We start from the raw sequence: 13550 nt of genomic DNA, 5'->3' as shown, positions 1-13550 counted from the left end.
ACTTGGGTCTTCATTCCAAATCACTTCCTAAAGGTTATTAAGACTCTAAACTAACTTCTAACATTGCTAAGACTCAAAGGCCTTACTCCTATAAGCTTATAAAGATCAATACTTACACTAAGGTTCCATGCTAGCACCAGTTTGCACTAACTGTGCTCCTTAGAAGAAATCTTAATTTCTAAATTGGGACTTCTAAAAAAACCAACTCCCATGGATTATTAATACCTAAACCTAACTCTCAGACTTGGTTTCATGTCAATGCCTCACCTAGGCCTTCTCTAGGCCTCTGCTCAAAGTTGACACTGCCCAGCCTCCCTCGAATTCACTCTACTCTGATTTTACTTACATAAAACTCACTTTTCTCACTCAGTTCTTTAATTCTAATGGTTTTTTAAGCTTCCTAAGGATGTATTACACTTATTTAAGCCAAGGCCCCATGAAGGCCTAGCCTATGGCATGGTTATAATCGACCAAAGTTCAAGTTAACGCAGTCCTGCCCTGTTCAGAGCTACTCTCGAATATGTGTGTGTACACCTACCTAAATACAAGTTTTTCAATGAATCAAAGCCACTGGACTCAAGTACAACTCAAGTCCTAACTCCTGTAAACTCAGGCCTAGCAAGGCCTCACCAAAACTCACCTAAAACAACCTATACTTATGGTAAAAAATTCTGCTTCTGTGTGCCTAGTGTTCCTCCTTCCACCTTAACTCCCAACTTAACACCAAAATAAACAATCAAGTCAACAAATCTAACCTACAATGTACAAAACCCTACTAAGTATCATTTTATGGAAATTACGAGCATAAACCTAGCCATATAAGTCATTTACCGAGGCAAAAACAGAGAGCATAACAGAGCAGATTTTACATATACGATTTCAAATAGAAATTCGAACTAAAAATACATGGTATCAATTTGATGGCTACTGAATTTGATCATGACTTATCAAGGCACATAGCATATAAGCATTTCAGAGCAAAAACCATGGCATGCATTATAAAAAAGCTCAAATTTAAATCACATAACACATTTGTCCGAATTATCACTTATATCATGACATGCAAGTATTAACTTTAATATTTATCATAAAAATCATAGCATGCAAGGAGAGAAACTTTGTGAAATACATTTTAAAAGATCAGAGATTCTTTGAAAGCCACATGCAAAGTTTCTTTTTAAATAAAAACCAACTTAACATAATGAAATTCATTCGGCTCCTTGAGAGTCATTGTCGAATGCTTGAGGTTAAGACCATGGCTTGAAAAATAGAAGCAAAACACTTCTTTAAGACCATCTATTGCTCAAGTTTTATGAGCCATATTGAGTTCAACTCTAGATTCATAAGAATCAAAGTTAAAACCCTTGGTTTTAACCACAAGCAACTAAGAAACTAACCTTAAATGAAGATGTAGCACTAAGTGTAAATGTCCCTTGCTTGGATGAGTTGAAAGGTGTGAGAAAATGAAGAAATGAGGAAGAAAATGAAATGGGTGGGGAGGGTTTTAGGCACGGCCGAGAAGGAGTATGGAGAGGAGAGATGGAGTGATGTGTGTGTTGAGAGAAATGATGTGAGGTTGAGTGATTTGCTTGGCTTTTGCTTCATCCAAATAGTGAGTGGAGGTTGTTTTAACCATTCTATGCTTCTTCTACCACTAGAAAGATTTTGCATGCAAGGTTTTATGGGTCATTTAGTTGGTCAAATGGAGTTAGTGGAGGGTGAAAGGTCTGTCTTATCCTTGATTTCTATTTGGGTGGAATTTGCATGCAAGGGTACACTTGTAATTCAATAACTATTAAAAGTATAATTAAAAAGAATGAGTTTTAGTAATTAAAATATAAATCCATAAATAGTAAAATTAATACCATAAATACTATGAGATTTTAGAAGTTTAATAAAATTGTTTTCAAACATTTCGGTCAAAAATTTATATTAAAAGAATTTTCTAGCATTATCACACTAATAAATAAGTCATGTAAAATATAATTAACATATCACAAATCATACAAACAATTGCAAATAAATTGATTCTACTCCATAATATTAGAATATAATTTATCGCCTAATCGCAACTTATTCAAATATCACTAAATCGCGAGACTCTCAATTATTACTTAGTCACGTAGTCGCAACTATTCATATATTATCAAATTGCGCTACCTATTTAATCGCGTAACGAAAATCTTACTCGCGTACCAAAGTTATACGCTTAAAAATATTCCAGCAACATTCGCAATGCCATACAACAAAATTATACATAATATATAACGAATCCGCATAATTGCCATTATATCACTGAATATTTATGAATATATATCGTACTTATAAAAATAGTTCAAATACTTACTGGTTGTCACATCCTCTTCCCCTTATAGGATTCCGTCCTCAGAATCTAGGAGAATAGTTGAGGATACCGATTCCGCATTTCAGATTCTAACTCACACGTAGCCTCTTCAACTTTAGGATTCTTCCACAATACTTTCACCAAACTTACTGATTTATTTCTAAGAGTTCTCTCTTGTGGATCCAGTATCTATACAGGTTGCTCTTCATGAGATAAGTCAGCCTGAACCTCTACTGGTTCAAGCTCTATCACATGATTGGCATCCGAATTATACTTCTTTAGCAATGAGACATGAAATACATTATGCACGTGTTGATATTGTGGTGGCAAGGCTAGCTCATAGGAAACTTTCCCTACTTGGTTCAAAATATCAAAAGGTCCAATGTATCTTGGAGCTAATTTCCCTTTCTTACCGAATCGGGTCAAACCCTTCCATGGTGATACTTTTAGCAATACAGCTTCCCCAATTTTGAATTTCACATTCTTTCGGGCGGGGTCCGCGTATTTCTTTTGTCTATCCAGAGCAGCAATGAGTCTCTTCCTGATCACAGTGATAGTGTCCTTTATTTGCTGAATCATTTCAGGTACAAAAATCTTTCGTTCCCTAACTTCATCCCAACTCGTCGATGTTCTAAATTTTCGCCCATATAAAGCTTCGTATATGGCATGCCAATACTTGAATGATAACTATTATTATATGAGAGTTTTACGAGTGGTAGATGATTGTCCCAACTTCCTGAAAAATCAATTGCACAACTTCGCAACATATCTTCGATGGTTTGGATTTTTAGTTCGCTTTGGCCATCGGTTTGTGGATGATATGACGTACTCATGTTTAATTTTGTTCCAAGATTTTCTTGAAATTGCCTCCAGAACCTTGAGTTAAATCACGGGCCTCGATCCAAAACTATCGATATGGGTACACCATGGCATAACATGATTTCGCGTATATACATATGAACTAGTATGTCTAATGAAGACTTTTCATTGATTGGAAAAAAATGTGTCGATTTCGTAAGGCGGTCAACTATCACCCAAATTGCGTCGTGCCCAGAACGTGTTCGCGGTAATCCCACTACAAAATACATGGCAATATTTTCCCACTTACATTCTGGAATCTTCAATGGTTGAATCAAACCACTTGGTTTCTGATGTTCTGCTTTCACTCTTTGGCATGTGTCGCATTTCGAAACTCATTCTGCAATTTCTCTTTTCATGCTCGGCCACCAGAAACTCTTCTTCAAATTATTGTACATCTTGGTACTTCCTGGGTGAATTAAAAATCTTGAGTTGTGTGCTTCTTGCAAAATATCATTCTTCAATTCAGTCATATTTGGAATCCAAATTCTTGTCGAAAATCTCAACACACCTTGTTCGTCTTTTTATGTACATATCTCTTCTCCCGATAACTGATTATTTTCCTGAGTCATCACTTCATCTTGGCATTTCTTTATCCTCTCTAGTAGTGTTGGTTGAAAGGTAAATGGCATAAAACATTTCTTCTGCTCCTCCATGATCACAAAGCTCTAATTGCAATATTTCAACTTCATCAGATAATTCCTTCGGCATTGTTATCATTTTTAACTTTCCCTTCCTACTCAAAGTGTCTGCTACAACGTTGGCCTTTCCCGATTGATATTGTATCGAACAATCATAGTCTTTGATCAATTCCAACCATCGGCGTTGTCTCATATTTAGCTCCTTCTGAGTAAAGAGGTACTTCAGAATTTTGTGATCCGGGTATATCTCACACTTTTCGCCATATAAGTAGTGTCTCTATTATTTCAAAGCAAACACTATCGCAGCTAATTCTAAGTCATGAGTCAGGTACTTCTAGTTCATGTGGTTTAAGTTGTCTTGAAGCATACGCTATCACCTTCTTGTGTTGCATCAATACGCATCCAAGTCCTTTACAGAGGCATCACCTATATATCATAAAATCTCCCTTGTCATCTGGTAATGCTAAAACCGGAGCAGTTACCGATTTTTTCTTCAATTCTTGAAAACTACTTTCACACTTCTCCGTCCATTCAAACTTCTCAGTCTTCCTTGTCAAGTTGGTCAATGGTACGACAATCTTCAAAAAATCCTTTACAAATCTTCTGTAGTATCCCGCTAGTCCCATAAAACTTCTCACTTCTATTGGCGTCTTCGGTGCCTCCCAATTCATTACAACCTCAATCTTTTCAGGATCTACCCTAATTCCCTCACTTCCAAAAATGTGTCCTAGAAATCTTACTTTAGTTAACCAAAACTCACATTTCGAGAACTTGGCATACAATCTCTCATTTCGCAACACTTCCAAAACTATTCTTAGATGTTCCGCGTGATTAGCTTCTATCTTTGAATATACTAAAATGTCATCAATGAAAACTATGACAAACTTGTCCAAGTACTCCTTGAATACATGATTCATTAAATCCATGAAAGCATCCGGTGCATTCTTCAACCCAAAAGCCATAACGAGAAATTCGTAATGCCCATATCTTGTTCGAAAAGCTATTTTCGGTATATCCTCAGACTTAATCTTCAATTGGTGGTATCTCGATCGCATATCAATATTTGAAAAATAAGAGGCTCCTTTGATTTGGTCAAATAGATCATCAATCCTAGGCAAAGGGTATCTATTCTTAATCGTCAACTTGTTCAATTCTCGATCATTTATACAAAGTCTCATGCTCCCGTCTTTTTTCTTTACAAACAAAACTGGAGCACCCCACGGTGAAACACTTGGTCTTATAAATCCCTTGTCTAGTAGTTCTTGTATTTGCTTTGCTAATTCCTTCATATCCTGTTGGTGCCATCCTATATAGAGCTTTCGAAACAGGTTCGGTGCGGGGTGCAAGATCTATTGTAAATTTAATTTGTCAGTCCGGGGGTAAGCCAGGAAGCTCTTCAGGAAAAATGTCAAGAAAATCTCTTACTACTGGAATGTCTTTCGGATTAGAAACTTCTCTACCCGTATCAACTACATACGCCAAATACGCCTTGCATCCTTTCCGAATCAACTTCTTTGCTTGCATCGAGGTGAGGAATGTCTGAGTTTGCCTTTGACCCTTGAATGTCACTTTCTTACCTTGAGGTGTACTTAATACTACCCTTTTATCCTTACAGTCTATTTGAGCAATAAAACTTGTCAGCCAATCCATACCTAAGATCACGTTAAATTCACCTAATTGGAAAGGAATAAGGTTCGCAGGAAAAACTGTGTCCAGTTATCTCTATTGCACAATGAGGGAAAATATGATTTACACATACCATATCTTGATTAGCTAAAATAATTGATAAGGGTTCATGCATCAATTGGGTTTCATAATTTAACTTATCAATAAAAGACTTTGAAATAAATGATCTGGTGGCTCCCGAATCAATCAGTACTTTAGCACTAGCAGCATTCACAAAAAGCGTACCTGACACCACATCGGAACTTTGAATTGCATCCTTCACGTTCATGTTGAAAGTTCTTGCTTGAGCTGGATAAGTCAAAGTTGGATGATTTGAAGTTGATGTCATTTGAGGTTGATTGAAAGACATTGGGAATGATGGGGTTGGCATAGGAGTTGCTTGATTCACAGGGTAGGGTACTAGTGGTCATTTGCAGCAATTGATTGTTACCCACTCCTTTGCATTCTCGTGATACATGTCCTACTTTCCCACACTTATAACACGTGATGTTGGCCTTCTGATTCTTGCATTCATGAGCATAATGGCCCTTCGCGTGACACTTAAAACAATCTGCATTCACCTTGTTGCAGATTCCCATATGTCGCCTATTACAAACTTAAATTCCAAAACTGATCCTTGCGGGGGTTTCTGTCCACTAGTTGATTGAGATCTCGTTTCTTATGATTTATTCCCAAATTCTTTCTTCTTGAAGTTCCCGGGTCCACTATGAGGTTTAAGCCTTTGATTAGTTCTCTGATTCTGACCCTTGTAACTTGAGCCTTCTTCTCCCGTTTCAAATCTTCTTTTCTTGTTGTCTTTCTCCTTTTGATTTTGCTCACTCTCTCCCTCAATTACCATCGCCTTCTGAACCACTTTAGCATAAGTAGTCAACTTAAAAGCTGCCACACGACTCCTTAACCAAGGCTTCAATCCTTGTTGGAACCTTTTTGCCCTTTTCTCTTCAGAATCAACATACTCTCCCATAAAGCTAGAAAGTTCTGTAAACTTCTTCGCATATCCTCCAATTGTCATATTGTCTTGCTTCGACTCAAAGAACTTCATCTCCATTTGTGTTTGCATATAGCGAGGAAAATACTTATCCAGAAACATTCTCTTAAACCTATCCCAAGTAATAACTTCAGCAGCTTCTAAAACTTTCGCTGTCTCCCACCAATAGTTCGATTCTCTTTGAAGAAAGTAAGTGGCATACTCCACCTTCAGATTATCTCCAACTTTTGTTAAGGCAAAGGCATTTTCCATTTCCTTAAGCCAAGCATGAGCTTCTACCGGGTCTTGCGTTCCTCTAAATTCTGGGGGTTTTACAGATTGGAATATTTTGAAAGTAGTGACGTTTACTGGGGGTGGTTGAGGTGGTTGGATTTGTTGAAGAAGTTGTTGCTATTGGGCTATAGTAGCAGTTTGTTGGCGTACCAATTCCATAAGTTGTGCTATATCAGGGTTTTGGTTTTCTCCTTCATTTTCTTGGTTATTTGTAGGTCTTCCTCGGGCTCTCTTAGGTGCCATTTTCTGAGATAAGAGTTATACAGTTTAAGTTACACAAAGTTAGGGTATTATTTGCATTCATCATGGTATATAGTTTTTAATATAACAATAAAGGTGATACATGGTTATGAGCAAGAATTTAAAAGAGCAAATATAGGAATCAAGGAAGGTGCATAATTGAATTTAACATGGTTCAAGTCGAAAGGTACGGATAATAAGGTACATGTACAAATACGAATACATATCTGAATCAAAATAGTACGAGAGTCTAGAAACGGAAACAAATAACATGGTAATAAAAAGGAGTAGCCTAATCCAAGCAAATAAAGGTCAAGTCCCCTAGAATTCATCCTAAGCCTCCTCCTCGGACTCCTCCTCACGGGTCCTTGCGGTGTCGGGGGTAGTGTCCTCACATAGCATCTTGACCATGCTCCCAAGCTCATCCACTATCATCTTCACAGTAATCTGACTGGTCCGGTCGTGATGCACGGGCATCTCCTCCAACCTTGATGTGGCCACTTGGATCAGTGACTCGAGCCTTGAAATGGTTTTCGCCTTAGGTCCGTTACCCATCACTTGCTTACTTTCATAGGCCTCTTCAAGATGTTCCATCAGCCTGACATACTTTCCTTGGAGAGTGTCATGATGCAGCCTTAAGTCAGCATAGACATAAAAAGTAATTGTGTTGCTCTGCGGGGTCGAAGATGATGAGTGCGCACTGTTGCTTGTCAAGTAATATATATATAAAGGTTAGATTGGTTTACTCGAATATCGCGCATTAGTACTCCAGATATTATACTATATACGCATACTTCCTATAGTCCTAATTGGGTTGTCCAGGGACTCTAAACCTAGGCTTTGATGTCAACCTGTCACACCCCAACCAACAACACACACACACTAAATAAATGAGAACCATACTTATATTACATACTTATAAATCCAAAAGATGATAATCCAATTACCAACCCAACCAAAAATAATAACAATCCTAAGATCTTTACAAGATGAGAGTTTGGAACAACCCTTCTAACTAATACAAAATTACATAATAACGGATTTCACCTAATCTATATATATTCTACCTGCGCCCTCAAATGGTCTTCACCTTGCCTACCGATTGACTTACGGACGGTCTGCTTGGTACGAACTATGATTACTAGCTGTAGAATAGGGTTAAATACGAGAAAATGAGCAAAAATGCTCAACAAGTACTAACAGTCCTACTATACATGGCATTATCTCAAAATCAAGAATTCGTAAATCAAGAGGTCATGGATACTTGATAAAAATGACAACAAAAAACATGGAGTAATAACATAAAGGCATGGTAGAATCATAGCAATCAAAACATGGCATATGGTATCATGGCATCGTGGCAACATGTTATAATCAAATCATAAAAAAATCATTTTAGGACGCTACGGATTACAACCGGTGATCATCCGCGAAGTAATCCCGAACTGCACTGGGTTCTTAAATATAATGGGATCCATAAGCTATATGTGAGCCTATCAATAAGTGTGAAAAGGACTTGCGTCTAGTCCAATCCACTAAGTTAATAAAACATTTATTTTATAATGATTTATAACATGGATGTCGGGGAAATATTTGGTATCACTTTAACTGAATTATAACAAGAGAATTCAAGTTCACTAATGAGATGTCAAACGCATATTAGAAATCCCTATGGGATGAGTTCCAAGGTAGAATAAAATAAAAGTCAACTCTACATGGTATCGATTGTGGTACTTTGATATTTATGAATATGATTATGTTATGAGGTTCGCATTAGGGAATTTGGTAGAGAGTTTAGTATTTACGGTCTAATGGATATGGAATATTTTGAAGGTAAGGTACTAACAAGGTTAAGAGTTATTAATGGAAGTATTTAAATTAATTAATGACATGGTGATTATTACAACTAAGCATTCACGAAAAAGTATGTATACTTGCACCAATTATAAGCATAAGGAGGTAGTAACTTGCCTTTCAACAGTTCTAAGATTATTCGATCTTGACGGCACAAGTCTTCCTCTTCACTTCAAAACCTACACATTATATTAACCTCATTACTATTTATCCTTTAACACCTTATAAGCCTATAAGCTCCTAGACTAACTTTTATCCTTATCATAACTACTATTACACTTACACATAACTTAATCATATGCATTTTAAGTAATCCACATAATCACATAATCACAAAATGGCATGGCATATACTACTTAGTTATATATACTATAATATCACCTAAATACCTAAGCATATAATCAAGTAACACATAAGAATTATTATTGACCTTAACTTAAACCTAAAGATGTTGTGCAATACTCAGACTCTTCACCACTAAGTCCCCATCTGCAACGAATACCACTAAAGATTCCTAATGCCACTCTAAGGGTGCTCTCGGGTGTCTTGGTGGAAATGGGATATCTACACCTTGGGAATTCATTCCAAATCACTTCCTAAAGGTTTTTAAGACACTAAACTAACTTCTAACGTGGGTAAGACTCAAATTCCTTACTCCTATAAGCTTATAAAGATCAATACATACACTAAGGTTCCCTGCTAGCACCAGTTTGCACTACCTGCGCTCCTTGGCATAAATCTTAATTTCTACATTGGGCCTTCTAACAAAACCAACTCCCATGGATTCTTCAGACCTAAACCTAACTCTCAGACTTGGTTTCATGTCAATGTCTCACCTAGGCTTCTCTAGGCCTCTGCTCAAAGTTGACACTGCCCAGCCTCCCTCGAATTCACTCTACTCTGATTTTACTTACATAAAACTCACTTTTCTCACTCAATTGTTTAATTCTAATGGTTTTTAAAGCTTCCTAAGGATGTATTACACTTATTTAAGCCATGGCCCCATGAAGGCCTAGCCTATGGCATGGTTATTATCGACCAAAGTTCAAGTTTACGCAGTCCTGCCCTGTTCTGAACTACTCTCGGATATGTGTGTGTGCACCTACCTAAATGCAAGTTTTTCAACGAATCAAAGCCACTGGACTCAAGTACAACTCAAGTCCTAAGTCCAGTAAACTCAGGCCTAGCAAGGCCTCACCAAAACTCACCTAAAACAGCCTATACTTATGGCGAAAAATTCTGCTTCTTTGTGCCTAGTGTTCCTCCTTCCACTTAACTCCCAACTTAACACCAAAACCAACAATCAAGCCAACAAATCTAACCTACAATGTACACAACCCTACTAACTATCATTTTATGGAAATTACGAGCATAAACCTAGCCATATAAGTCATTTACCGAGGTAAAAATAGAGAGCATAATAGAGCAGATTTTACATATACGATTTCAAGTAGAAATTCGAACTAAAAATACATGGTATCCATTTGATGGCTACTGAATTTGATCAGACTTATCAAGGCACATAGAATATTAGCATTTCAGAGCAAAAACCATGGCATGTATGGTATAAAAATTCAAATTTAAATCACATTACATATTTATCCAAATTATCACTTATATCATGACATGCAAGTATTAACTTCAATTTATTATTATAAAAATCATAGCATGCAAGGAGAGAAACTTTGTGAAATACATTTTAAAAGATCAGAGATTCTTTGAAAGCCACATGCAAAGTTTCTTTTTAAAGAAAAACCAACTTAACATATTGAAATTCATTCGGCTCCTTGGGAGTCATTGCCGAATGCTTGAGGTCAAGACCATGGCTTGAAAAATAGAAGCAAAATACTTCGTCAAGACCATCTCTTGCACAAGTTTTATGAGCCATATTGAGTTCAATTCTAGATTCATAAGAATCAAAGTTAAACCCCTTGGTTTTAACCACATGCAACTAAGAAACTAACCTTAACTGAAGATGTAGCACTAAGTGTAAATGTCCCTTGCTTAGATGAGTTGAAAGGTGTAAGAAAATGAAGAAATGAGGAAGAAAATGAAATGGGTGGGGAGGGTTTTAGGCACGGCCGAGAGGGAGTATGGAGAGGAGAGATGGAGTGATGTGTGTGTTGAGAGAAATGATGTGAGGTTGAATGCTTTGCTTAGCTTTTGTTTCATCCAAATAGTGAGTGGAGGTTGTTTTTACCATTATATCCTTCTTCTACCACTAGCAAGATTTTGCATGGAAGTTTTTATGGGTCATTTAGTTGGTCAAATGGAGTTAGTGGAGGGTGAAAGGTCGGTCTTACCCTTGATATCTATTTGGGTGGAATTTGCATGCAAGGGTACACTTGTAATTCAAAAACTATTAAAAGTATAATTAAAGAGAAATAGTTTTAGTAATTAAAATATAAATCCATAAATCACAAAATTAATTCCATAATTACTATGAGATTTTAGAAGTTTAACAAAATTGTTTTCAAAAATTTCGGCCAAAAAATTATATTAAAAGAATTTTATAGCCTTATCACACTAATAAATAAGTCATATAAAATATAATTAACACATTACAAATCACAGAAGCAATTGAAAATAAATTGACTGTACTGCACAATATTAAAATATAATTTATCGCCTAATCGCAACTTATTCAAATATCACTAAATCGCGAGAATCTCAATTATTACTTAATCGCGTAGTCGCAACTATTCATATATTATCAAATTGAGCTACCTATTTAATCACGTAACGAAAATCTTACTCGCGTACAAAAGTTATACGCTTAGAAATATTCTAGCAACATTCGCAATGCCATACAACAAAATTATACACAATATATAACTAATCCGCATAATTGCCATTATATCACAAAATATTTATGAATATATATATCGTACTTATAAAATTATTCAAATATTTACTGGTTATCACAATTTTTATCAACAAAGGTCATATTTGTGCTTTCCATAATTTTTTTTTGCTCCAACACATAAACTCTGTAGGCAGTTCTTTCCAATGAATATCCCAAAAAATAGCTTCAAATACTTTAGAGTCAAATTTTCTAACATATTCAGAGTTGTCTTTGAGCACAAAGCATTTGCTTCCAAACACATGTAGATGCTTTATAATAGGCTTTCTTTTTAACAGAATTGAGTAAGGTGACTTGCCAAGGTTTTTGTTGATTAGATATCTATTTTGAGTATAGCATACAGTGTTAATAGCTTCTTCTCAAAAACTTGTTGGCAAATTGGCATCTTGCAGTTTCAACTAAAGTTTTATTTTTTCCTTTCAACCACACCATTTTGCTGAGGTGTTCTTGTAGATCAAAACTCTTAAACAGTGCCCTTGTCTTTGCAGAATTCACTTAAAGTTGCATTCCTGAATTCTATGTCATTATCACTTCTCAATCTTTTAATACAATTTTGATCCTCAACATGCTTCTCAACTTTCTTTATGTGTTCAATGATGATGTGTGTAGTTCCATACTTTGAATGTATAAATTTCACCCAAGTGTATCTTGAGTAGTCATTTACCATCATTAGTGCATATTTCTTTCTGAAAATAGACAAGACATTAACTGGTCCGAACAGGTCCATCTGAATAAGATGCAATGGAGCACTTATAGAATTACAGTCTTGCTCTTGTGACTGGACCTCTTCATTTTTCCTTTTTGACAAGCCTCATAAACTTTATCTTGAGCAAATTCCAGAGTTGGCATGTCTCTCACTAATTTCTTTTTCACAAGGGTATTGATTGCTTTGTAATTCAGGTGAGAGAGTTTCTTGTGCCACACCTTACTTTGCTCAATGGATGCCTTGGTTTAGAAGCAACATATTCCCTCATTGTTTGCTGAATTCAACTCTGCAACGAATAGACTTCCTCTTCTTGATTTTTTAAAAACAATTTCACCAGTTTTCTTGCTAGTAATTGAACAATCTTTGTTGTCAAATATAATCTTGAAATCTTTTTCTGTGAACTGGCTGACACTGAGAAGATTTACTTCAAGTACGGCAACTAGTGCTACATCATCAATGATAACATTTCCAGAAATCAACTTGCTATATCTCATTGTGAATCCTTTGATGTTGTCTCCAAAAGTCACCAATGGGCCAGCCATCTCCTCAAATTGTGATAGTAGGGCTTTATCACCTGTCATATGCCTGGAAAATCCACTATCAATGATCCATATGACTTTATTCTTTTTCCCTGCATACAATGAGAATTAAGTATGTTTAGCTAAACAATCAGTGTTGGGCACTTTCTTCTTTTTCACAAAAGTTGCAGAAGTAGAATTTGAATATTAAAAAAGAACTGCATTCATAGTTTGATCATCATTTTCCTTCTTAGTCTCATATCCAAGATTGACCTTCTTGAGATCTTTTCTCAATTTATGGCAACTTTTCATAACCTTCATAGTGCAAGGAATGCAGTCAAACTTATCATAGAAGGAATATGGATCTTCAACCACAGCCTCATTGTACTTGCATGCTCCAATCTTTGGCTCACTAACAGCCTTTCTATAAAGGTGAGTCATATGATTTGTTGAGCCATATTTCTGACATTGCTTCCTTGGAGCATCTGTAATATAGGAATAATTGTTTCTTTTATTCACGCCTATTTTTTCATTCATGTTATTTTTCTTTTTTCCATTGTTTTCAGTTTTGATCTCCCT

At 36.1% G+C, this 13550-nt stretch overlaps 1 protein-coding gene across 1 annotated transcript; it reads right to left on the bottom strand.

Moving 5' to 3' along the window:
* Positions 1-6187: 6187 nt before the first annotated feature.
* On the bottom strand, positions 6188-6769 carry LOC141714335 (uncharacterized). The gene has a single exon (XM_074517860.1). It carries the CDS (start codon positions 6767-6769, stop codon positions 6188-6190), a length of 582 nt encoding a protein of 193 aa, XP_074373961.1.
* Positions 6770-13550: the final 6781 nt, after the last annotated feature.

Source organism: Apium graveolens, chromosome 3, assembly GCF_009905375.1.
Source record: "Apium graveolens cultivar Ventura chromosome 3, ASM990537v1, whole genome shotgun sequence".
In the NCBI taxonomy this organism is placed as follows: Eukaryota; Viridiplantae; Streptophyta; class Magnoliopsida; order Apiales; family Apiaceae; genus Apium; species Apium graveolens.
Note: the sequence above shows the minus strand (reverse complement) of the source record. Positions and strands in the feature narration are given on the sequence as shown.